This window comes from Clupea harengus, chromosome 16 (genome assembly GCF_900700415.2).
Source record: "Clupea harengus chromosome 16, Ch_v2.0.2, whole genome shotgun sequence".
NCBI lineage: Eukaryota > Metazoa > Chordata > Actinopteri > Clupeiformes > Clupeidae > Clupea > Clupea harengus.
The window spans coordinates 15,126,298-15,151,300 of NC_045167.1; the positions used below are offsets into that span (position 1 = coordinate 15,126,298).

Consider the following 25,003-nt stretch of genomic DNA (forward strand, 5'->3'; position numbering starts at 1 on the left):
GGGAGGGTGGCAGGCCACAGAAATCCACACGCTACTGACGCAGATAGCAGCAAGCAGCCTCATCCAGGAGCCTCACGGCACCGGACACCCAGTGCCAGAGTGAGGAGAAGCTCTGAGAAGGAGGCAGTTTGTCACAGTAGACCCAGAAGGCCTTTGAATTGAGAGGAAAATATATAGAAGGTATAATATAATGTTTTCAGTGCCATAACCAAAGGTAGGCCGTCTTGTCTGTATTTAGTCTGTAAGGGCAAAGTGATAGTCATCTGGGATTGCAGTGACAACGACAAAATCCAGTTATTTGCTCTAATGAATGGTAAGTGTGTGTGTGCAGCGGAAATTGTTAGAATGCCTGTTGGGTATATCCACACTCTGGCCGCCCCTGGGAAAATGTGGGGAATGTCGGCTGGACAGACTCGCTGACGACTTTCTCCTCTCGGTCCACGTGCCAACCGGTCTGGGTGGTCTCCTGCACAATGACACCCCCCCCAATCTTGCACTGGACATCCTATCGGTGCTGTCAGACTCACCTGATTAACCTTGCCACCCAACCCACAAGCCATCAATCTTGGGCAAGTGCCTACGTCTCCATCACGGCAGGGGAGACAAGTATGCCCGTCCCTGGGCCAGCGGCCATTATGTGCCTGCGTGGGGAGAGAGAGAGAGCTGCCAGGTTGCCTGGAGCAAAGCTTTGAATAGTGCAGCAATGTGTGAAACTACTGACACACCGCAATACGTGAGGGCAGCCATGCAGATCTCTGGCTATTTGTCCCCACTGGGGGGGGGGGGCGTGGGGCCTGGCACAGGTTTAAAGTCGGCCACGGACAGAGGGACCCACTCGATGCTCACAAAGAACATGGAATAAAGAGGGTGTTCCAAATCCCCTGCTTAAACATTTATTGCCCAGGCGATTGGAAGGCGGGGTTTGTGGGCGGCCGTCCTGCCCACTCGCTGCCCCCGATGACCGGTGGCACCGGCTGGAGTGCAGTGAAGGCGACGCAAATTAGCAATGAAGCGCTTCAGTTGCTGGTGGTTGGTTTGTTCCCATTGGTCTTTACCAGAGCTCAGCCTCTCTGAAGGGAGGAGTGATTAATCAGACACTACAGAGCCAGAGAGCATGGAGAGAGAGAGAGAGACTGGATGGCAGCCCGGCAGCACAAGGTTAAGACCCCGATATCTGTCCCGCATCCAGAGAGTATCTTTGACCCGGATATCTGTCCCGCATCCAGAGAGTATCTGTATCCCCTACAGGTGTCTACTGCTTAGTATGAAGCAAGCACTCTTACACCCACGCCTTACCGCAGTGTAAGCCGATCCTGAAGCTTGTATTAAAGGGCCATCAATTTCCAGTTTGTACTCCCCCCCCCCCCTTGACATGGAGAAGGGGCTGAGTGTGACGGAGTCTTCCTGGTCCCTGTGAGAGAGCCGGATGCGTCACTGTCTGGCTCGGTTTGATGATGTCACTACCAGGCAAGGGGTAATCTAGGGTGAATAGCATAAGTGACACTGGTGACATCACAGCAATACACTTCAGTCTGTTGGCGCCAGGTCTTTTGCCCCCCCCCCCCCCCCCCCCCCCCCGCCCTTACAAAAACAAAAACCTGTGGGAAGTACTGTACTGTTCTCATCTCTTAGATAAAAAGGCTGAAAGAGTTTCCAGTGACCGTGAATCTCTTTTTTACAGCACCGTGACGTGAAGGAACAGTCCGTCCATGTATGGCCGTGACCAGGCCAAGGAACGCCACCGTGCTGTTTACCGCTAGAGGCCCAATAGAACTTCTTTAATTGGAATTCCCCAGCGCTGATTTCATCCCAGACACCCAAACAATGCAATGGCAATCTCCATTTAATTACACGGCCACTGCCATTTTGCCCTCTCGATTAAATTACTGCCAAACTAACGTGGCATGGGATGTTTCTTTGCTTTTCCGTCCCATTTCCAGGCACATTGTCCCTTTAGCCTAGAGGCACATTTCAGGATGGGTTTTTTTGTTTGTTGGTTTTCTCTACATTCAATTTCCAAGGATTCCAAAAAGCTTTTGATGTTTCCACAGTGCATTAATTACTTGTGTTTAAAAAACAGACGTAATGCTTGCATGAAAAAGTGTAATAACTTCACAAACCGCACATTACATAAACATCCAGTCCTGCCTCACGCTGAAAATGTTAGCAGTCAGAAACAGTTACGAAACATGTGGTTGCTAGGGCTTCATATGCCCAATGGCTTTGTTGTTCTCTTTGCTTGGAGCTTATTAAAAAGTTATTTAATTTTTAAGGGTCATTGTGAGACCAAATTCTCTGTGTTGAACAACAAAATGACAAATGTAATATATATTGCTTGTTTATCTAAACTCTTTTGTTGTCTCCCATCCTATAACACTTCCTCAATGTCTATTAGCCATGATAGGAGTATGTGCTGAGATGATCCATGTCAGTATAGCCTGAGGTTATACTATCATACAAGGTGAATGAGCATGCATTCGTTAGTGTATACATTCATCATTCAGTTCATTTCATCCATTCAGTTCATCCATTCAGTTCATCGATCCTTCAACCTGGTGCTCTTGAGCCTCTTCAGTAGGCTGTTTTGCGTGTTACATCAATGCCCTCTAGATCTCATGTAGACATCTGAAGGCCTCCTTTTGACAGCACCTGACCATGCTAAAGGACCCCCCCCCCCCCCAGCACTCCTACAAACCCGCAACTGTTCTTTTCATAATGGATGACCAGAGGTCTTCAGACTTGACGAAAGACCGCTGCCTCAGTTCTTGCCCCGACCGGGCTTCCACAAAATGCAACGCACTTCAAAGGCACGGAGGCAAATGTGCGGTCACCTGCACCACTACAGGCATGCTCTGCTGCTGCTGCCGGGGGGGGGAGGGGGCGACCCCTCGCTACATCACACGGCTGACCGGCGCCAGATGACCGGGCGAGCCTCGAACAGAGCCGGAGCTGTCGGGTCCCCACGGGCGAGTGCCTGCGGTCAAAAGCAGAGGCGGGGTCCGTGCAGCCAGAGCACCCAGCTGGAAGAGGCGCAGCCCACCTGCCAACATCAATAATGAAAGACCCTGAGACTTCCTGTTTCCTTCTCACCACAACCACCCCCCTCACACCCCACCACCTCCTCTGCTGAGGCTGAGAGGTTGGGCCATGCTCTAGGTGGAAAGGGGGACGCCTTTGAGCAGATCAGCAAGCAAGAGTCGGGTTTCTCCCACCTCCATGAGTGCTGGAGAAAAAAAGGAAATTACTTTGACCAGTGACTCCTCTGTGTCTCGGAGCTGAAGAGTAGATCCTCTCACTCCACCACAGCTCAAGGCATATTTTGGGAAACGGGTCAAACCAGTGACAAGGGAGGAGTACCCCGTGGTAAGTCCCCTCCACGTTTATGCCTGTTGTCATTAACCCACATCTGAGCGAAATAAACACACACACACACACACACACAGAGACTAATGGTTCCAGCAACCCCACCGCATTCTCAGAAACGCCTCTACGCAACTGTTTGTGACGTGCCCCCCTCCCCAATACACACACACACACACACAACCCCCTCGGGCTCTCCACTGCTGATGTCACAATGAAGGAATCTGGCCAAACCTATGACTAACCACGCACATGTGGTGAACAGGCATTACATCCTCGTGGATTCATTCATCAGAGCGTTGAAAAATACCACCACAGTATCCACTGTAAATTTGTTCGAATGAGCCAAAAGTCAGAGCTTCCCATAGCTGGGCCACGGTTTTGAGTTTCACGATTTTTGATTTACTCCACAATAAGCGCCGTAAACCCATTCTGTCCTCTCTCCAAGAATCATTCGGGGAGTGTGACCGGGAGTTATGTCCCCGACCTTTTAAAAGTCGTTATTTTGTGGGTTGTTCTCAGTAGCGTGGTGGTTTGATGGTACCAGAGAGTCTGGCCAGTTTCTCGCAGTGAGATATAACACTTTATCTGTCAGTCTGTCGAGAGGATGAGCACACTCCACTGAGGTCACTGGGATTTCAGAGTTAGCGGGTTGGACTGTAGACACGGCCTTACATTGTTTGTCGTAAACTAATCTCTACACTATGTAATCCTTTTACATTTGACATAACAGTTATAACCCAATCATACAGAATCTTATGGGAGACATCCAAAACCCTGGGCCGCACCCTGTGTCTCGCAGTATCTCTTCCACTTATCTCATCTCCAGACATGATAACAGATTTTGTGTCAGCATTTAACCTTTGGTCCAGTGAGGTTTTTTTAGTGGAGACTGGGAGGTTAACATCTGGCTAATATGCCACTTGATATTTCCTTCATGGCAGACACGCTTTAACTTTTACCCCCTTGGATCTCACAGGTGCAATAGCCCTGCACCTGACCAATGCTTGTGGGAATGTTGACACTGGCGGGCGGAGGTAGTCTGTGTTGATTTGGGCATGCTTCACATGCTTTTTTGCGAGTCGGGGTGTTGGATGGAGCGGACACCGGACACCGCGGCGCTCTCCAGAAGAGGGGTGGAGGCCCCCTCGTCCATTTATTCAGCGAGGTGCAGAGGTCACCTGACCACTTTCTGTCGTCCCTTCCCACAACACGGCCTCCTGGTCGGCGGACGGGCCACGCAGCGGGGCGGAAACAGCGAACGTGTCCGATTCCACCCCTGCGCAAACAAACATGAGGATTCACGAAAAAAAAAAAGAACGACTAACAGTTGTTTCAACGAGCTTCAGAGTTGTGTGATATTCCGCGTTGTCTCCTCAGTGCACACACAGAATGTTTGAGTTTCCTCGGCGACAAGTGTATAGTCATGCTCTGTCTGTGGACTGTGGCCTGGAGGGGGGAAGCTCATTGTCATAGGAAAGAGAAACAAAAGTGCCTTTGTTGACAGACCTCACTAGCATGCAAGACTTGCCCTCTGTCTTGGCCAGTGTTCACTAAAACAGACTTGAGATGTTGTTGGGTTACTGTTAGATATGCTCCTAGTGTAACTTCAACTCTCAGTCCTTCTCCTGGAGATCCCCCCGCCCCCTTACCCAGCTGTTTCAAGCAGACTTGATCAAAGTCTGCATAATTATAATTTACATCGAAAAATCAGATTGGCAAAATCAGATGTGCTTAGCTAATCAAGACTACCACTGACGAGTTCAGTCGGGTATGTAGATCAGGGAAAGATGGAAAACATACAGACCAAGGAGGGGGCATGAGACAGGATACAGGATCGTGAAACAATGGATTAAGGTCAAATAAAAATACCGGTTTTGATGTTTTGAAACCCACTGGTGATGTTTATAACAGGGAGCAGGACTCTGACTTTCAGGCTTTTCCCCCCGAAGCGAAATAAAGTTGATAAAACATCTTGAGTCTAGTCTCCTTCACTGATTTTTGAGGAGAGGCATAATCATACCATCTTGGGCCAGGTCTGAAGCAATGTGTATGGTAATTAAACCTCAGTTATTTCTTCAATGGTATATACAGTATCTTGCTCTTACTCTCTCTCTCTCCCTCTCAGTCTGTTTCTCTTTCTCTCTCTCTCCTATGCGCCATATCCCTCTCTACTTCCCCCCACTCTCTCTGTCAGACCAGGTTTATCCTGATGAGTTCTTTTTGTGCTATTGTGGTGCTTTAATAATTCTTCCCTGAGCTCTTGTGAGATGCTATCGTGGCAGCTTTGAAGCCTGGGCGATGCAATCTGTTCCTCCAGAGGTCCCATCTTTATTAAACACACATTCTCTGGATGTGTCTGACAAGACTCTTCCAGTCCAATATATATCCGGCACGGTAAGGTGAAACACAGTGTTTCGTCTGTAGGTATGTGTGTCTGTGTGTGCGCGTGTGTGTGTGTTTCCACACTTTATGTGTTACTCATTTTCTAACTCCTGTGATGTTTCTCACTCTATGTGTTTAGAGTGGCCAATAGCTCTAGACAGCATCACTTATGTGTGATGTAGGATTCGGAGAGCAATGAAGACAGTCCTGGGAGGTGGGGGGGTATGTGGAGGGGGCAGGTTTGCTCACACTCTATACTTGGAGTAAAAGTGGTCCCTACTTTGTGATGAAAGGCCGTGGCTGGGCCTGCCAAAATATGCTGTAATGTACAGGAACCAAGGAACCAAGGAGAGGGGAACCACTCTCCTCTCCTTTTGGTACGAAAGGTTCTTTGTGATGAAGAGAAAGGGGCCGGGGAAGAATCAGAAAGTGACTTTGGCCAAGGGGAGGGCCCCGGCACAAATTGTTTGTTGAACCGCGCGGGGCAACAAACAAAGGATGAAAGGAGTGTTAGGGGAAAGAAAAGAAGAGGAGGAGAGGAGAAAAAGAAACGGCACAGATCAGCGCAACTCCTCACTCTCCTGGCCTCTCATTGCTGATTGAAAAAATAATAAATATTCATAAGCTTGGCTTTCAGGGCGAAGGGCTTTGATAGTGCACTGAAGAGTACTTTTGCCCTGTTCTCTGTCTCTCTCTCTCTCTCTCTCTCTCTCTCTCTCTCTCTCTCTCTCTCTCTCTCTCTCCCTCTCTCTCACTCTCTCTGTCTCACGCTCTTTCTTTCTCATTCTCTTTCTCTCCCTTCTCCTATGTGGGGGCCCTCCATAAGCTTTAAGTGAATGTGAGTGTGTACTGCGGTGAGAGGAGATGTTTACCTCTTCTCCCTCCTGAAGCACATTGAAGCTTTGGGGAGCTTCGGGGGGTTTGTGAAAGACACAGGCACCTCTCTCTCTTTTCCATACTGCCCCAATGCTGGAGGGTGGAGGCGGAGGTGGAGGGGCGGAGGTGGAGGTGGAGGGGGAGCCTGTGGAGGTGTGATGCTTGAGATGCATTCTCCCCGGGGCAGCAGCCCCTGCTTATAGTTAACGCTAACAGAAAGCAGAGCACTTCAGTGACTGTGCCGGGCTGCTGGAGATGCTTCATGCTCCCTCATGCTCTCTCTCTCTCTCTCTCTCTCTCTCTCTCTCTCTCTCTCTCTCTCTCTCTCTCTCGCTCCCTCACCTCGCTTGTTATTCATCATGTTTCCCCCTCTCCTGTCTGTCTTTGTGTGTCTGCGGGTGTGCACGTATATGTGTGTGTGTGTGTGTGTGTGTGTGTGTGTGTGTGTGTGTGTGTGTGTGTGTGTGTGTGTGTGTGTGTGTGTCTGTGTCTGTGTCTCTGTCTGTATTTGTGAATCCCAGAGCTCGAGGCCTCTCAGTCCTTTGAGCACTACGCTCTGAGTGAGAGTCCCATGGACTATCGAATCCTGCTGATGGACGAGGATCAAGACCGGATGTATGTGGGCTGCAAGGACCACGTCCTGTCCGTGGACATCAACAACATCACCCAAGGCACACTTAAAGTGAGTCCACACACACAATGGCCAATGCTCAATGGCCCAAAGATCCATAGAGTACAGTAGCACAGGAAAGCATTACCTTACATTCCCAGACCTTGAGGTAAAAGCAATAAAGCAACTCCAACATCACATCATTAATGTTTGTCCAGAGTCATTACTCCAAATGGCCATTTTTATAAGCTTCACACCATTTTGTCCATATAAGTTATATTCAGAGGTAATGGGTAATAATCTGTGAGGACAAGCTAGTCATTGTTCATCAGTTTTCTCCATAAATCCTACACTAAGTATGTAACCATATTATCACACGGGACCAGGGCAGTGAATGGATTTTTCCATGCATAAATGTGGAAGTGCCGCTAATACAACAATGGCAGGTAATAATGGCAATTACAGCCACTCAGGGCTCTCGGCATAGGTAACAGCGACAGTGTGGATCTCTATAGGAGTAAAAGGGGCATTGCTCATCAGATAAGGGGGGGGTATCTCTCTATAGGATTTCTCTGCTTACTTATGCTGATAGTGAGCACAGTGTGATACACACACACACACACACACACACACGCACACGTGCACCCACTCACATTCACCTGCATGGACACACACACAAACACATACACAGACACACAGACACACATACACAGACACACAGACACACATACACACACACACACACACACACACACCTAATGTACAGAGAGGAAAACACAGTGGATTAATAATGGGTATGCTATTATTATATTCAGTATTTCTCCTCAATGATGTGTGGGGGTTGTTTTCTGCAGAAGCATTTGCAGAATAATTACTGAATGTTAGAGACAGAGAGAGTGGGAGGGAGACCTTAAAAGAACTCTGTATTCCTGCTCCTAACTAATAACACAAGGCTGTTGTCTCAAAAAGAAAAATACTGTTGCCGTCCCTGCCAAGGTTTTCAGCACAGGCATGTTTCTGGTCTGATGTACTGTACACTTATACCTGTCTTCTGTTTCCAGGTAGTCCATGATGAAAAGACTTTCCTCAAAACCTATTCTTATGCTTTTCCCATCAGGTGTTCTGGCCCGCCTCCGTCGTCAAGATCGAGGAGTGCCATATGGCTGGTAAAGACCCTACGGTAAGCCCACTGGCATCTCCGAACCTCTGCCAACATCTGGCGCTCTCAGGCTCGTGAAATCATGGTTTTTGCCTGCCATGGATTCATTCCCCCAACCCCTTGAGTTTCGGTTCCAATCATTAGTCGCTGGTTTAGTGGAGCTTTAATGAATCATTGATTATTAAACTCTAGTAAATAGGCTACATTTATTTAATGAGTTAATGCAAAAGACTGGGGAGACTTTGAACTCTTTGTGGATGAGTTAGCATGCTGACGCTAACTTGCTATTCTCCCACGAACGCAGTCTCCGATCCATTGGCAGGTCCTCTGTCCACAAGAGTGGGCTGTGGGGGCCTTTGGCAGTACTGGACCCCATGTGGAAGCACAGATGTGCAGCCACGGAGGATCTTAACCGCCCCCCCCTGCCGTTAATTACGTTCGCCAGAAACACAAGCCTAGCGCGTGGGTGGCTACCTGTGTTCCCAGTCTGCTGGAGAGAACACAAGCAACCTTCATCAAAGTGAGGCGCCCAGTGTGATATCCAGCTCCCCAGTCACAGCAGGCCCTTCGGGCTGTCTGCGGCATCTCCCACAATACCCCACAACTTCTCGCTTAATGGACTGGCTGCTCTCAAGCCTCGTCTGCGGGTGATGAGCGATATCGGTGTTCTATCTGACTGGCTGCGGTGATGGAATGACAAATAAATGAATAAACTTGTCAGTTGAGGGGGAGCTAATGAAGAGATGGCTGAAGTCTAGTTGAAGTGTGTGCATCGAAGTGTGAGACAGTGGGGGAGGTTGGTTATTGGAACGGCGTTGTCTGAGCTCTAATGAGTCGATGAAAGAAAGGAGAGAGAGAAAGAGAGAGAGAGAGAGAAAGAATGGAAGGATAGAGAGAGTGGGAGAATGATGTAGATTTAATTTCACGTTTAATCATTTAGAGCTGTTTTCAAGTGGCGTAGAGCTCAACACAAACAAACAACTAATCACGGATATATCTACATGACAAAATTCAGGAAACTCTCAGAAGTAAAGTATGGTAAAAATGAAAAGTGATTAGTGATTTTTTTACTCAGTGGAAAATGAATGAAAGCAAATAATGATGGAAAGAAGGAACGTATGAGAGAGACAGAAAGAAAGACAGAGAGAGAATGAAAGAGAGAGAGAGACAGAGAAAGCCATTTCCAGATTCCTCTTTGATTTGTGTCACTGAGAGCCAGCGTCTGGTTTCCGTGTACAGGCTCCGGCAAATATTTGTGCGAGCCGTCTCCAAAGTAGAGCCACCCTGATGATCACCCCCCCCCCCACCCCTCTCTCATTCCCTCTCTTCCCCCTCCTCTTCTCCTTCTTTCACTCTTGTCTCCCCTCCTTCACACTGACTGCACCGGTCTCATAGTTTGGACAGGTCTGTTTCATACTGCACTATCTCCTGGAGTCTTTTCTCTCTCTCTCTCTCTCTCTCTCTCTCTCTCTCTCTCTCTCTCTCTCTCTCTCTCTCTATGTCTCTTTCTCTCTCTGGGCCCCAGAGACGCACGCACTGTCAGTTTGTTACTCTTACCCTCTGCACGTGTATACACTCTGCAGTGCATTTAAGACAGAGACCGTGGCCTCCGGGAGTCATAGGAAGGGACCACACATGATTTCCACTGGAGAGAGAGTATAGGGCTTCTCTCTTATTCTCTCTCCGTCTCTTTCTCACCCTCTCCCTCTTTCTCGCTCTCTTTCCATCCTCTATCTTTGGCTCTCTTTTTTATTTAATAGACAGCAAGCTTTTTTTTTTGGTAAAGATCCATATTTAGAGTTGTACTTTCTTAACCGGGGCTGTGATCTTTATTTGAACTGTGAGCCTTTCGGACACCTCTGGGCTCCTCTGTGAGTTGTTTGGAAGCACATGAAAGCCTGGCGTAGGCTTATATAAGCATCATTATGAATATGAGTGCCTCACTGCCTGGTGCCATGGGCCACGCCAGAGGAGCGATTGTTGATGCAAACTGAAAAAGAAGAGTAGAGAGAGGGGAGGGGGGGGGGGGGGGAGAAAATGAACAGGACAGAGAAAGGGCGTGTGCCGCTGGAAGAGCTGTTGTTTTTCAGGATTGCTCTTGCTGAGGTTTGTGTATGTCTGTGTGGATGTGTGTGTGTGTGTGTGTGTGTGTGTGTGTGTGTGTGTGTGTGTGTGTGTGTGTGTGTGTGTGTGTGTGAGTACGTTCACTTGTTTTATGTGTGTATGTGAGTGCGCGTGTGTGTGTGTATATGTACACTTGTTTTTGTGTGTGTGTGTATGTGTGTGTGTGTGTGTATGTACACTTGCTTTTTTGTGTATGGGAGTGTGCACGCGTGTGTGTGTGTATATGTACACTTGTTTTTGTTTGTGTGTGTGTGTGTGTGTGTGTGTGTGTGTGTGTGTGTGTGTGTGTGTGTGTGTGTGTGTGTGTGTGTGTGTGTGTGTGTGTGTGTGTGAGTACGTTCACTTGTTTTATGTGTGTATGTGAGTGCGCGTGTGTGTGTGTATATGTACACTTGTTTTTGTGTGTGTGTGTATGTGTGTGTGTGTGTGTATGTGTATGGGAGTGTGCACGCGTGTGTGTGTGTATATGTACACTTGTTTTTGTTTGTGTGTGTGTGTGTGTGTGTGTGTGTGTCTGTGTGTGTGTGTGTGTGTGTTTGGGGGGGGGTGTGTGTGGGGTCTGTGGGTGTGTGTTTGCGTGCGTGCGTGCGTGCGTGCGTGCATGCGTGTGTGTGTGTGTGTGTGTACACTTGTTTTTTGTGTGTATGTGAGCGCGCGTGCGTATGAGTGTGTGTCTATATGTACACTTGTTTTGTGTGTGTGTGTGTGTGTGTGTGTGTGTGTGTGTGTGTGTGTGTGTGTGTGTGTGTGTGTACAAGAAGCATGAGCCTCTGCAGCTGCTGTTTCTACTTGGCAAGCCAAGTTCCAAATGGCTCCCCAAGCGTTCACTCCTCTCTCCTTCATCCCCTTCTTCCTCATCATTCCCTCCCTCTCCCCCTCTCCCTCCCTCTCTCTCTCTCTCTCTCTCTCTCTCTCTCTCTCTCTCTCTCTCCTCCTCCTCTCTGGCCCTCTCCTCAGTTAGGATCTTTATAACTCACCAAACCAGAGACTTCCTCCCTTCCTCAGGCCTTGCGGCAGTGGAACCACGTGTCCGCTCTGCACAAACTCAACCTCCCTATTCATCTCGCTCAGTCTCCTCTCAAACACATTCAAAAGTGTCCCCACATTTTTCCATTGTGTCGGGACCCAAAACTAAGGAAATTATAGCCAAGCCAGTTAATTACTCTGTGTACTCATGTTTCATGTTCGTATAGCACTGGGATTTATATTTGTGTAATTTAAAGCTATGGTGGTCTGCAACTGTATGTCATTTCCTGACAGTAACTTACCATTATAAAGTCATTTGTCATGGTAGTGTGACATATGGATGTGTACTGATATCATTTAAAGCTAGGTCTCTATGGAATTTTTGTTGTATGTCATTTCAGAGCCATAATTTACAATGGGAGCCGCACATTAGACCAGGAAAGGAATGAACTAGTGTGCACTTAATGGAGATGTCTTACAGAGAGTATTTATGAATGAGGAGCACACAGGTGACAGCTGCTCTCTCTCCCTCTCTCTCTCTCTCTCTCTCTACCTCTTTCTCTCTCTCTCTCTCTCTCCCTCTCTATCTCTCTACCTCTTTCTCTCTCTCTCTCCCTGTCTATCTCTCTTGCTCTCTCCCTCTCAGCATGGCTGTGGAAACTTCCTCAGGGTCATCCAGCCTTTCAACAGGACCCATCTGTTCATCTGCGGGAGTGGAGCGTACAGCCCTGTCTGCGCGTACATCAACAGAGGTCGCCGGCCAGAGGTCAGTCTGTTAGTCTGTCCCTCCGTCTGTCTATCCTCCGGGGTGGGTTGGATGTGACGGCCTGTCTTGCTCTCAGTCATCCGTGGGACTTGCTGTACACCTACTGCATCGCTCGCTACTGCTGCTGGAAATTTACGATGCTCATAGGTGCCACGGAGCAGAAATGCTATGCCGATGATGTCAAACAGAGGCAGAGGGCGGCTGGGTTTTAGTGCTCTTGGTCTGTTGTGTCTCACGTTTCCAATGTTTCCTTCTGACTGGCTCTGTCACCTGGGCCTTATGCAAGCTTTAAATCTGGCCCAGGATGATGAGGGAGGCCACAAAGATTCCAGAGATGTCTGTCTTAGTGTGTGTGTGTGTGTGTGTGTGTGTGTGTGTGTGTGTGTGTGTGTGTGTTAAAGTTTGTGTCTCTGTTTTGGAGTGAATGTATGTGTTTACGCGGGCATCTTTGAGTATGTTTGTGTGTGTTTGTTACTGTGTTAGGGTGGGTCTGCATGAGTATTCTGTCCTTGCCTGTGTGTGTGTGTGTGTGTGTGTGTGTGTGTGTGTGTGTGTGTGTGTGTGTGTGTGTGTGTGTGTGTGTGTGTGTGTGTGTTAAAGTTTGTGTCTCTGTTTTGGAGTGAATGTATGTGTTTACGCGGGCATCTTTGAGTATGTTTGTGTGTGTTTGTTACTGTGTTAGGGTGGGTCTGCATGAGTATTCTGTCCTTGCCTGTGTGTGTGTGTGTGTGTGTGTGTCTGTGTGTGTGTGTGTGTGTGTGTGTGTGTGTGTGTGTGTGTGTGTGTGTGTGTGTGTGTGTGTGTGTGTGTGTGCATGTCTTACATTGTGTCTTTGCCCTTGCAAATGTGTGTGTATGTGTGCAAGTGTCTGTCTGTTTGCCTAAAGAGAGGAAGTGTGGAAGGAGTGTGTGTGTGTAACTCGTGTCCGCCCCCAACCACAGAGCCTGGTGGACGGGACTGCCAGAGGGAAGTCTCTCTCCAGGAGAAAAGTGCTCATGGAGCCGCGGCCCAGTCCGGCGCTTTTGCCAAACACGCCACGCCATACCGCCTCAGCCTGCCAAAACACACACACACACACACACACTCACACACCCACACACACACATACATACAGGCATGTACTCCCTCCCTCTCCCTCTCCCTCTCCCTCTCTCTCTCTCTCTCTCTCTCTCTCTCTCTCACACACACACACACAGAGGCAGACACATACACACACAGGCAGACACATACACACACACACACACACACCCTGGGCTCTTTGTCATCCTGGTTTTTGTTTGAAAGGAGGGATTGCTCTGTTTTTCCCTTTCCCTTTCACTTGCACACAGGCATCACAGTCTCAGTGTCAGGTAATAAACCTCCACAGGCGGCTTTTGGCCAAGGTGGTGCATTAGGCCTGACCTTCAACCCTTGACGTGTGTGCAAAGTTACCACATAAAAGCCAGCCGTGACAGGTCATCCACGGACAGCCGGGGCGACTCAAGTGCACGCATGTTTGTTTATGTGTGTGTGTGTGTGAGTTTATGCGTGTGCGTTTCTCGTGATAACAACAAATGTGGCAAGCAGTCGACACACACACACACACACACAGCTGAAGGGAAACAGGAGTCTGTGTGGACGGTGTCTGGACACAGCCCTCATTTTCCTGGAGAGGCTCCCTGACTGCGACGCCTCGGCCCAGTCTGCGCAGCGGCGGCTGGGCTCGAACCAGGCGGCACATTGGGTCCGGTGGTTTCGGTGGTGGTGGTTGGAAGGGGAAAGACGGATGTTGGCAGGGTGGAGGGAGGGGTGGGGGTGAGGGGGGGTTACAATTAGATGGTGGTGTTCACGGAAAGCAGTAAAGGCCATAGGCAGATCCATCTCACGGTGAAGACAGAAGGAGCAGACAGCCAGTCCAGATCCCCGGCACACAGGGAGGAAATTCCTGCTTCCTTTCCCACATGGAATTTTCCGGTAATGCACCGTAGAAGAGGCAGGAAAGGTGAAGAGCAGGGCTCAGGATCCCTTTACTGTGGAATATAAAGAGAAAATAAAACTCCAGAGGAAAGCTACCTGAGGAACAGATGGAATGCTCATATTCATAGCTCAAACTAAACTCATATTTACGATGTAAAGACGGCTAAGTACATTTCGTTTTAGAAATGCCCATTTGCTTTAAAAACCTAAAGGCTGAAAAAAACTGTCTGTCTTTCCCTCTGTCTCTCTCTGTTTCTGTCTTTCTCTGGCTGTCTCTCACTCTATCTCTCTGCAGGAGAAAATGTTCCAGATTGCCTCTCGGGCTGAATCAGGGAAGGGAAGATGTTCCTTCAACCCACAGGTCAACACAGTCTCTGTCATGCTGAGTACGTTCTCCACCCCTCCTTCCGCCCCCAAACCTTACAGTAACACATCCATATAACCCTCTCCACACACACACACACGCACACTCACGAACATACACACACACACTCACACATACATAGACGCCTCCCCCGTTGCCATTCGTGTGACCTCAGGGGTCGCTCGGCAACATCCCGCACCGTCAGAGCCGGGCCTTTGATCTGTGATTGGTCGCAGGGTGTCCGGTTGCTGTTGACAAGTAGCCAGTGCCGGGGAGCCGTTGGCGTCGCACGCAACAGCTCGGTTTTCAGACACCTGAGCTCTGTGTGCCTGCCCACCCACCCCGCCCCGTGCCCACCGAACCCTCCTGCCCTCCTTCTCCCTGCTCGCTCTTGTCCCCTTCTGCCCTCTCTTTCCAGGCTGCCCCTGCGCCAAATTAGTGTAACGTCAGAGTGAGAAGCCCACATTTATGTTTTGTATGGAGCATGGAAATTGAAGAGCTTCACTTCAAGTCGATGAAAAATCCAAACTTTAATATACCTCTCCAGGAACTCTAAATGAAGAAAGTTGTTTGTCTTAAAGAGAGGTGAAACTTAAGGCCCATTAAGGTCATCTTGTCTCTATAAAAAGAATCTGGAAGATCTGGAAGATTCTTTTGTAGGACACCTCTAAGGGGCTTGCAACAATCGGCTTTATATTGACTTTTGCAAACCCTTTTCAGTCCAGGAACTTACACCACTGTGATGAAAATATTCCATACGGATCTTTCAGCTTTTCAAAGATGTTTTGTAGTAGTACAGGGGCTGTATAGCTAGATGCGGGCAGCTGGGGGGTAGCCATGCTAAGAAATGATGGAGAAAGTCAGGAAGATGGAGCTGATGGGCCAGGCTGAAGGCTCCCTGCCTGAGGCCGCTAAGAGGCTGCATCTTTCCCGTATCGAGCCCCTGCGGTGACAGCGTCCGTGGTCCGTCCACGGTCTGTGGACTGTCGACACGCTTCCCTCACAGCAGCCTCCACTTGGCCCCCCGCCACACTCCCTGGATAGAGGGATAGAGGGATGGGGGGATGGAGGGATGGAGGGAGTGGAGGAGTGTGGGAGGTATAAGGAAACACTGGCACAGGGTCAGTGGGAAAGAATGGGTGCAGAAGGAGAAGGAGAAGGAATAAATCCAATGAGAAGTGGCTTTCCTGTCTCCACTCTGGCCATAAGGATGCATAAAGTTATTTTAACATGTTACTTAGATTTGGAAATGCCCTTTATCCTGCATGCATTTCTCAACCCATCTGTGAGATGACGCACACATACACACGCACACACACACACACACACACACACACACACACACACACACAGTTTTCTTTTTGGCGGACCGTGATTGCAGCTGATTCGAATATTTCTTTGCTATTGCAACATTTAATCTTGTGTAAATCGCTGCAGCTTGTTGGGACGCTCAGCGGGGATTGTGCGTCATGTGGCAGATGTGTGAGACAGTGTCTCTCTTGTTGTCCTCAGACCAGGAGCTGTTCTCCGGCATGTACATCGACTTCATGGGCACAGATGCCGCCATTTTCCGGAGTCTGACCACCAGGAACGCTGTGCGGACCGACCAGCACAACTCCAAATGGCTGAGCGGTGAGAAACTCACAACAACGCCAAAATTCCCGTTTTTATTGACTGATTCATAACACACTGTCATAGCAGAACACAATTGGTAATATTTTAGAGGCCCTTTCCAGGCGTGATACCCTAGAGCAAAGGCTATGGTGTCAATGAAAAGAAGAAGTGTCAGTGTTATAGGAGGAAATACGGAGCAGGTCCCAGGTCAGTAGGGCAAATCCATCTGCCTGTGGCAACCCTGGGAGAAATAAACCTGCCTCGCTAACTCACTGAACAATGCACTCAATAAATCAGGGCCATCCCCAAAGTCCATCTGAAAGAACAGAGCTGTTATTAAACATTGCCGCATATCAAACCTTTTTTATGATTTTCTCTTCTCCTTCCGCGTATGTGAAGACATCAGTACTCTCCTCCCTGATCCCTAACAGTAATAAACCCCATCTGTTGTTGGCCAGGGAGAAAAAAAGAGCAAGTAACAATAGCAGTATCCTTCATCTCTTTTTACTGCTTCTTCACTTGCATGTCTAAAAAGACCTCCACTTACACCCCCCCCAAGTCAGTGCGTTTTTTTTTTGCTGGATTCCACATTCAGTGGCTGCTGCAAACCAGCTGGACAGCTGTTGTTTGTTTGTTTCACCAAGCCTTGTTTGTTTTGTGTTTTACGCATTCCATGATGCAGAGCCCATTTTCATCGACGGCCATCTGATACCAGACGGGTCCGACCCCAACGACGCCAAGCTTTATTTCTTCTTACGAGAGCGGCTCACGGACAACAGCGGCAACACAAAGAACATCCACACCATGGTGGCCCGAGTGTGTCCAGTGAGTCTGTGTGTGTGGATGTGTGACTCACTAAACTTTTATGTGCCCGTTTTTGTCTTTGTTTTTGTCAGTTGGCAGGAAGCTTAGCATCCACTAATTCATTCCTTGTTTTTCTGTCCTTGTCGCTCCCTTATTTTCTCTCTCTTTTCCTATCCATCTTTCTCTCTTTCGGCTGCAGAATGACACTGGGGGCCAGAGAAGTCTGGTGAATAAGTGGACCACCTTCCTGAAGGCCCGGATGGTGTGTTCTGTGCTGGAGGAGGATGGCACAGAGACCCACTTTGATGAGCTTGGTGAGCGGAGAAATGACCAGCTTTCCCCAGCTTGGTCCCTTCTTAAGAAACAATTTTTCAGTGCTTGCATCAGTCCTCTGTATTTCATCTCATGGCAGGAATAGCGAAATAGCTTATCTTGATAGCCTCATCACTGTCTGGATTTGGGCCGCATCCTAGCAATAACTCCAAAGACGTTTTACAAGCCTCTACTCTACAAATGTTTACAAGCCAAATACCATTTTTCTTCATTGTTTTTACTCTTCCTGTGAACCAGCTGATGGTTTTTCCTGCCTGAGTGTTGGCACGTGTCAGCTTCTGAGGCTGAAATTTGGGTGGAGTGAATTCTTGTCTATCTAACCAACATCCAATGGGCTTAATGAATAACCTCATTCTCTGTGTGTGTGTGTGTGTGTGTGTGTGTGTGTGTGTTGGGGGGGGGGTTGTCTGTGTTTTGTAGATGGAGGGACATCACTCATATATTATTCTTGTTTCTAGAGAGTGTCTTTTTGCTGGAGGCCGACAACCCCAAAGGTCTCCTGGTGTTTGGCGTCTTCACGTCCACAAGGTAAAGCCCTCGCAGCTCTCACCGATGATCGCATGACTCTTGAGAGCATGTGTGTGTGTGTGTGTGTGTGTGTGTGTGAGTGTGTGTGTGTGTGTGTGTGTGTGTGTGTGTGTGTGTGTGTGTGTGTGTGTGAGTGAGATAGAGAGTAGGGGAGTCTCCAAGAAGAGGTGTGGACAACATCTTGGGACTTTTCAGAACACACCTCCCAGAGTCTGCAAAGTGCCTTATTACACCATAGCCAACTCTGACATCTACTGCTCCCTTCCACACTCCAGACACTGCGTACATCTCTCTGGCTCAGCAGAGACAAAGCCCATAAACAGTGTGTCTCAAAGGACCACTAACAGAGTCCCACAACTTTATGTAGCGTGATCCGATACACTCGCAAGACATGTTTGTTAGGCAGGAATTCCACGGTAACACACTTCAGTCTCCATGCCAGTGTTCGCTCCTCGCACGAAGCTATAATTATGACCCCTCCGAGTAGCCATAGTTCCTGTGTGTTCTCCGCAGTGTGCCCGCACTAAAGCCGGCGTGGTGCCGGAAACGATGCGGTCGGCACCACTGGAGCGTTCGCCTGAGAGAGAAAAAAAAGAAAAAATAGGCAGTGCTGTCGGTCCTGTGGCTGTATTTGGTTTGGGTCTAGTTTCCACCACTGGTCTACACTCTTGCGCGGGGGGAACCATGGTGGTTCTTCTCTCAGACGCAGGCCAAGGGAAACAAGCGGGGGGTTTGGGGACTGGGTGAATGCCATGTTGAGGAGTCTCTGTTAGCCTCAGAACTTTGTTATTCCTGCTCGCACATTGGGCTTCCTCCTTTCTTTCTTTTTTTACCCATAATGCTTTTTTTTGCATGGTCAGTGTTTGCTCGCCGAACAATGGTCCACTGTGCGTCAGCGTCGCATAGCACACAGCATAGTCCAGCCAACACGCAACATAACCCTCGGGGAAAAGAGGAGAGGTGTTCCGTTCTTCTGGGAGAGAGAGAGAGAGCAGCTCCGGCGGGTTTATGTGACATAGTTCTCCCTTGAAATCCTCCAGGCTGTGTTCATGAACCTTTACCATGGGGAAGGATGGAGACATAGATATCCTAGAGGTTTCATTCCTTCTTACCCGTCTACCACAGCATCTCTTGACATTGTTTGTCCTGTTTTCCCCCCCAGCTCCGTATTTAAAGGTTCAGCAGTGTGTGTGTACAACATGGCCGACATCCTGACCGTCTTCAATGGGCCGTTCGCCCACCGGGAGGGCCCCAACTTCCAGTGGGTGGCCTTCCAAGGACGCATCCCCTACCCAAGGCCAGGCACCGTAAGTTCCAGCCTCTCAGATGACTTCTGCCTGTTTGGGTGGTTCTATTGCTCCATTGGTTGACAGTATAAATACACATAGAAGTCATCTCTGTTTAGATTATATCAGATGGGGCCAAAACTCAGTCATTAATTGTGTAATCAGATTGATTGGGAGAGTAGGTATCATGAGAAAGTTGGAGAAAGTATGTGTGAACTGTGACAGGATTAAGCTTTTGAATTCAACCCCCTTTCTCTCTTTCTCTGTCTTTCAGTGTCCTGGTGGGGCCTTTACACCCCACATCCAGAGCACCAAAGAGTTCCCCGATGACGTGGTGACGTTCGTCAGGAACCACCCCGTCATGTTCAATCCCATCTACCCTGTGGGCAGGAGGCCGCTACTGGTGCGGACACACGCCGACTACAAATACACCTCCATCGCTGTGGACCAGGTCACAGCAGCAGACGGCCAGTACCAGGTCCTCTTCCTGGGCACAGGTACACGTGCACACAGTACCACACTCCAGTGAACACATACCTGTCATACTGTATGTTTAGGTATTAGTGGTATAAATTCCAGCTTCTCTTGTGAGCCAGATCATTTTACCTAACTTACCATAAAGAGTTGGCTCTGTGAACTCCCAAACTGTGTGCAGCAGTTTTAGGTGTGTTCTGATCATCCATCAACAAGATGAGGTTAAACTCACACTTTTCACATTTACCCCCTGCTCATAGCTGTGTTCTAACGCAGACAAACAGATATCATTTGTTATCTTGAGTCACTTATTTTTACCTGAAACATCCATATACCCACTGCTTTGTTGTACGGGCTTCAGATACTCCAAGACTTTATGGCATTTCAGCAGTGGCTCATAAAAGGATGTCCTGTCTGTCACCCACAAAGCTCTGTTTACACAGAGAGAGCAAGCGATTTACTCTATTTCCCTGTGATATTAAAGCAATCCCACCCTCTATGCTTTTATACTGACCGTAATGGAGGATGAATGTGCAGCGGGGGCCGGGGACCCGGGAGCCGGGGGCCGGTTGGGCGTGTGGACTGTGTTGAATGGCAGAGAGAGAGAGAGAGGGGAAGCAGGGGAAAGGGGCATGGTATCTGGCGGAAGAATCAGTGATAGTGGAGCACCGCAGGGAACCGGAGCGATGGCCTGCGACTAGGCCCCGTGTGCGCTCGGACGCTGATGGCACAGGGAGTTGTTCCGCACAGCTGTTTGTGTTTATGGCTCCCCACTCTCCCCTTCTGTCCTCTGCTCCCTGCTTCATCACTCCATCCCTCCCAGATTCCTGAGCAGGGTTGCCAGAAACGCCGGACCAGGCGGTCGGGTCGCTCGGCCAACAGGCTTTTGCTCCTTCATGTTTTTTTGGGGAGAGAAGAGAGAGGGTTTTTTATAATAGGGGATTTCCAATGTTTTTTTTTTTTTTACGGGACCATGCTTCTCTTCCTCTGTCTGCTTTCTCTCTCCTCTTTATCCCCTCCCAGTTCAGAAAGGCTGTCCTGATAAACAAGGAGCCACCCTGTTTGTGCACCTTAAAGTTTATTCCTGGAAAAGAGGAAAAAGGAGGGAAGGGATGAAGAAATGCCAGCTCATTTTCCTTCTCCATTAAAACTTTATCTCGGTGTCAACTCAGGAGAAAGAGGGAGGGAGAGAGACAGGGAGAGAAATAAACAGTTCTGTTTATTCAGCTAAACATGCACAGTTTATGTGTGCGCGTCAGCCATTTATACTAAACCGACCTTATATGGTTTCAACCACTCGTGCCTCTGTTGTGATTCTTTATACGAGGGAGACTCTTTTGTACTATTTTAAAACAGCTGTTCCATTGTCTGTTCATTCTTTCTTTCTCTCTTTCTTTCCTTCCTTCCCTCTCCCTCCCTCTCTCACTCCATCCTTATTTTCCTACAGACAAAGGCACAGTCCAGAAGGTGATCGTCCTGCCCACAAACGGTTCCCTGGACGAGGATCTGATCCTGGAGGAGCTGGAAGTGTTTAAGGTCTGGGCTGCCTTCATTCCTGTTCCCCACACACACATCGCACACATCAAAGCCTTGTGGGCCCGTTGCTGCTGTGTGTCAGGTTGGGGTGGGGTGGGGTTGGAGGATGGGCCGTGGGGAGGGGGTGGGAGAACTGGAGGAGAGGTTGGCCATGGCACAAAGGGCCAAAGCAGATAGGGTGGTATATACCATAGTTAGCCTTCTGGATATCTGATGGTCCAGACTGTTAGAGTGGCGTGAACTTCACTGATATCTAACAGCTAGTCTGCTAAATACCAGAATATCCTCACCAAAGCTAGTTTATCTTAACGGGTCCTGTCCTGTGGGTGATCAAGGCCTGGGATGAGTTCTAGGGCTTTATAATCTCCACTTGCACCTGGAGTTTAGCATCGCCGCTTACGATAACACTCCAGCTACTGTGTTTGCTACTGTGGAGTCTATGCAGCTCTCAACCAATAGCTTGGAGGGTTTTAATCGGCATTCTTCACAGAGAGCCTGAAACACAAAAACAAACCTTAGGTCAAAGCGCTCATGGTTGATTATGTGGTCTGAAGGCTTGCCATGCCCGGGATGGTTTTCCAATTTGCCTTGTTTGTTTGTTCTGTTCCAGACTGGTGCTGCCGTGACCAATTTGCGAATCTCATCCAAGAAGGTAAGTTACAGCAATCAGCCAGTTGCTGAGGGCCTCTTGCATTTCATTTAATATAGAAAAAAACAAAATCATAATTGTAATGTGGTTCGCAGTTACTGTATCCTATAATGCTTGGACCAAAAATGAAAAAAAAAACAAGAAATTTAACTCTGACACAGTGGCAAAATAAAGCAGGGAGCCGCAATTGCCGTGGTGATTAAGTTCATTTTGCTGTCACCCACCGGGCCAAGGAAAATAAACAGCCGCCTGACATTTGAACTGTTTGCTTTGCAGCAACAGCTATATGTGAGCTCGGAACATGGCCTGTCCCAAGTGTCTCTGCACCGTTGCCATGCCTACGGTGCAGCCTGCGCCGACTGCTGCCTGGCCAGGGACCCCTACTGTGCCTGGGACGGACTTAGCTGCTCTCGCTTCTACCCCACGGGGAAAAGGTAGGCCTACGGAACCGTTTTTACTGGTCTTGGAAATTTCATTCAACCACTTAGCACTTGCCATTCTGGGACAATTCCAGGAAATGATGATGAATCACCTATAGTAGGTTTGTAGGTTTCGCAGATATTGTTTCAATATGTTCTAAGTTGCGTGCGCATGAGACAGAGGATGCAGTGTAGCGCACACCCAGATGCAGATTTGTCAATGGAATGCTTTGTATTGCGATGAAAACATAGTGCCCAGCTAGCTCCTATTTTAGCACGTGACAAAGAATGGATTTCATTCTTGGCAGCTTTCGCGCAAGTTGTAATTGGCGGGAAATGGCTTCATTTTTCATATTCAGTGCCCTCTCCGCCACCCTCCTGCTGCTATTCTCAACAACAGCTGCTCGGGGGAAATCACAGTCAACCACAGTTCAAGTTTGGTTTGGGTTCAGAACTAAGGAACTGCTGCCCCGCTCCTCAGAGAACATGCGGGAAATGTATCCGTCATACCATTTACTTATCCTGTTGCTTTTGGTGTCTCAAGGCCGTGTCGTATCTGAGATAGAGACTACTGTGAAATTCACCTCACACGGCAGAGTTTCTCAGGCTCAAATGGCATCCTGGTACTGTTGACACAACCTGGTATTCGAGAGGCGAAAGCACTACCCGCAAGACATTAATTCAGTGTTTCCCTTTTGAGCTAGATTCTTTGTAGATCATGTGTTAGCCACATTAAAAAACAGCGCTTGAAGGGAACAGTCTCTGTAGCGTGACAGTGATGGATTACAGTACTGTTGTTTGTGTGTTGCTCAGGCGCAGTCGGAGACAGGACATCATCCACGGCAACCCACTAACCCAGTGCAGAGGTTTCAATTTAAAGGGTTGGTCGATATCCACGTATCATTCCCTCCCCTGTCTCTCTTCCATCTTTCCCTGTTTGTCTGTCTTTCATTCTCTTGGACCTCTTTCTCCGTCATTTTCTCTCTATCATTACACTTTCAAGTCATATTAAGGTCCAGTGAGGTTCAATTCTATTACACGTCTACATCAACCCAAGTTGTGCCGCAGGGCTGTGCAAGTTGTGCCAGAGACTGAGTAAAACAAGACTCTCTGTGTCTGCTGTCTTAAGTTAGATCCTCTCCTCATCAGCAATGCATGTGTAAACGCATTAAAACCAGACCAGCTGAGCATGCCCCCCCCCCACTCCCACTGCCTGCTGGGAAACATCTTCACATATGGGAGGACCCCATTATCATCTCTGAGTGTGCTGTACTCTCCCACAGATCTCTCTTTTCTCCACATTGCCACCCCACTTCCTCCACTCCACGTAGAGATCCGCTTGGGGACCCACAACACATGTTCAGTTGAGCCTGCTAATTAGTCTTAGTGCTGTCATCCATCCAGCTGAATGACAGCCCAATTGTCTCGAACCAGAAATACCAGATGACACTGTCGATAATTAGGCAAATCTCTAACCCCCACCACCAGCCAACGCTCAGGGCTTCTGGGAGGCTGGGAGTCCCCGAGGTCTGAGGTTTGCACTGAAAGGTGCAGGGGCTTGGCGTGGACTCTGCTTGTCCGCGCAGTCAACTTTGACCCTACTCTTCAGGACACACACACGCATACACAGAGAGAAACAGAGTTATTCACACACACTCGCAAATGCACACAGACACATTCACACTTACTCACTCGCAGCTGTTCAGTGTAGCCATATGTCAGTTTGAAAATTCCAGCAAAGCCAGTTGCTTTCCCTTATGTCTGAATGGGATTGTGTGTGTGTGAGTGCATATGCGTGTGTGTGTGTGTGTTTGTGTGTGTGTGTGTGTGTGTGTGTGTGAGTGCATATATGTGTGTGTGAGTGCATGTGTGTGTGTGTGTGTGTGTGTTTGTGTGTGTGTGAGTGAGTGTGTGTGAGTGCATATGTGTGTGTGTGTGTCTGTGAGTGCATATGTGTGTGTGTGTGTGTGTGTGTGAGTGAGTGTGTGTGAGTGCATATGTGTGTGTGTGTGTCTGTGAGTGCATATGTGTGTGTGTGTGTGTGTGTGTGAGTGAGTGTGTGTGAGTGCATATGTGTGTGTGTGTGTGTGTGTGTGTGTGTGCGTGTGTGTAAGTGCATGTTTGTGTGTGTGAGTGCACATGTGTGAGTTTATGTGTGTGAGTGCACATGTGTGTGTGAGTGCACGTGTGTGTGTGTGTGAGTGCATATGTGTGTGGGTGTGTGTGTGTGTGTGTGTGTGTGTGTGTGTGTGTGTGTGTGTGTGTGTGTGTGTGTGTGTGTGTGTGTGAGTGAGTGCACATGTGTGTGTGTGTGAGTGCACATGTGTGTGTGTGTGTGTGTGTGAGTGCATATGTGTGTGTGTGTGTGTGTGAGTGCATATGTGTGTGTGTGAGTGCATATGTATGTGTGTGTGTGTGAGTGCATATGTATGTGTGTGTGTGTGTGTGTGTGTATGTGAGAGTTAGTAACCAAACGACTCCAATGTCTCATTTCAGCCTACAGGAATGCAGCGGAGCTGGCCCAGTACGGGATCAGGAACAACACCACCTTCCTGGAGTGCATGCCCAAGTCTCCGCAGGCCTCCATCAAGTGGCTCATCCAGAGAGACAACGACCGGCGGAAAGAGGTCAGCCAGCGCCTCGCTCAGTCAGGATCCCTCAGACGGTTTCCTTTTTTGCACTAATACGTGTTGTGTCAGAGATCGCATAACACACGTCACGCCCATCGTTTCGGCCTCTGTCAGTTCTGCTTTCATGTTGCGAAGGGCTATCGCGCAGGACACATGCTATTTGT

General features: G+C 48.6%; 1 protein-coding gene across 1 annotated transcript in view; it reads left to right on the forward strand.

Moving 5' to 3' along the window:
* The window catches only part of sema3c (sema domain, immunoglobulin domain (Ig), short basic domain, secreted, (semaphorin) 3C), a 37,970-nt gene that overhangs the window by 10,912 nt on the left and 2,055 nt on the right, over nucleotides 1-25,003 (forward strand). Inside the window, exons 3-17 of the mRNA XM_031582962.2 lie at nucleotides 7,143-7,303; nucleotides 8,349-8,411; nucleotides 12,127-12,246; nucleotides 14,498-14,588; nucleotides 16,079-16,198; nucleotides 16,863-17,005; nucleotides 17,184-17,298; nucleotides 17,776-17,845; nucleotides 19,008-19,152; nucleotides 19,406-19,628; nucleotides 21,053-21,141; nucleotides 21,752-21,793; nucleotides 22,067-22,224; nucleotides 23,023-23,090; nucleotides 24,706-24,836. Coding sequence (XP_031438822.1) covers nucleotides 7,143-7,303; nucleotides 8,349-8,411; nucleotides 12,127-12,246; nucleotides 14,498-14,588; nucleotides 16,079-16,198; nucleotides 16,863-17,005; nucleotides 17,184-17,298; nucleotides 17,776-17,845; nucleotides 19,008-19,152; nucleotides 19,406-19,628; nucleotides 21,053-21,141; nucleotides 21,752-21,793; nucleotides 22,067-22,224; nucleotides 23,023-23,090; nucleotides 24,706-24,836 — 1,739 coding nt within the window. The remainder of the gene's footprint in view (nucleotides 1-7,142; nucleotides 7,304-8,348; nucleotides 8,412-12,126; nucleotides 12,247-14,497; nucleotides 14,589-16,078; nucleotides 16,199-16,862; nucleotides 17,006-17,183; nucleotides 17,299-17,775; nucleotides 17,846-19,007; nucleotides 19,153-19,405; nucleotides 19,629-21,052; nucleotides 21,142-21,751; nucleotides 21,794-22,066; nucleotides 22,225-23,022; nucleotides 23,091-24,705; nucleotides 24,837-25,003) is intronic.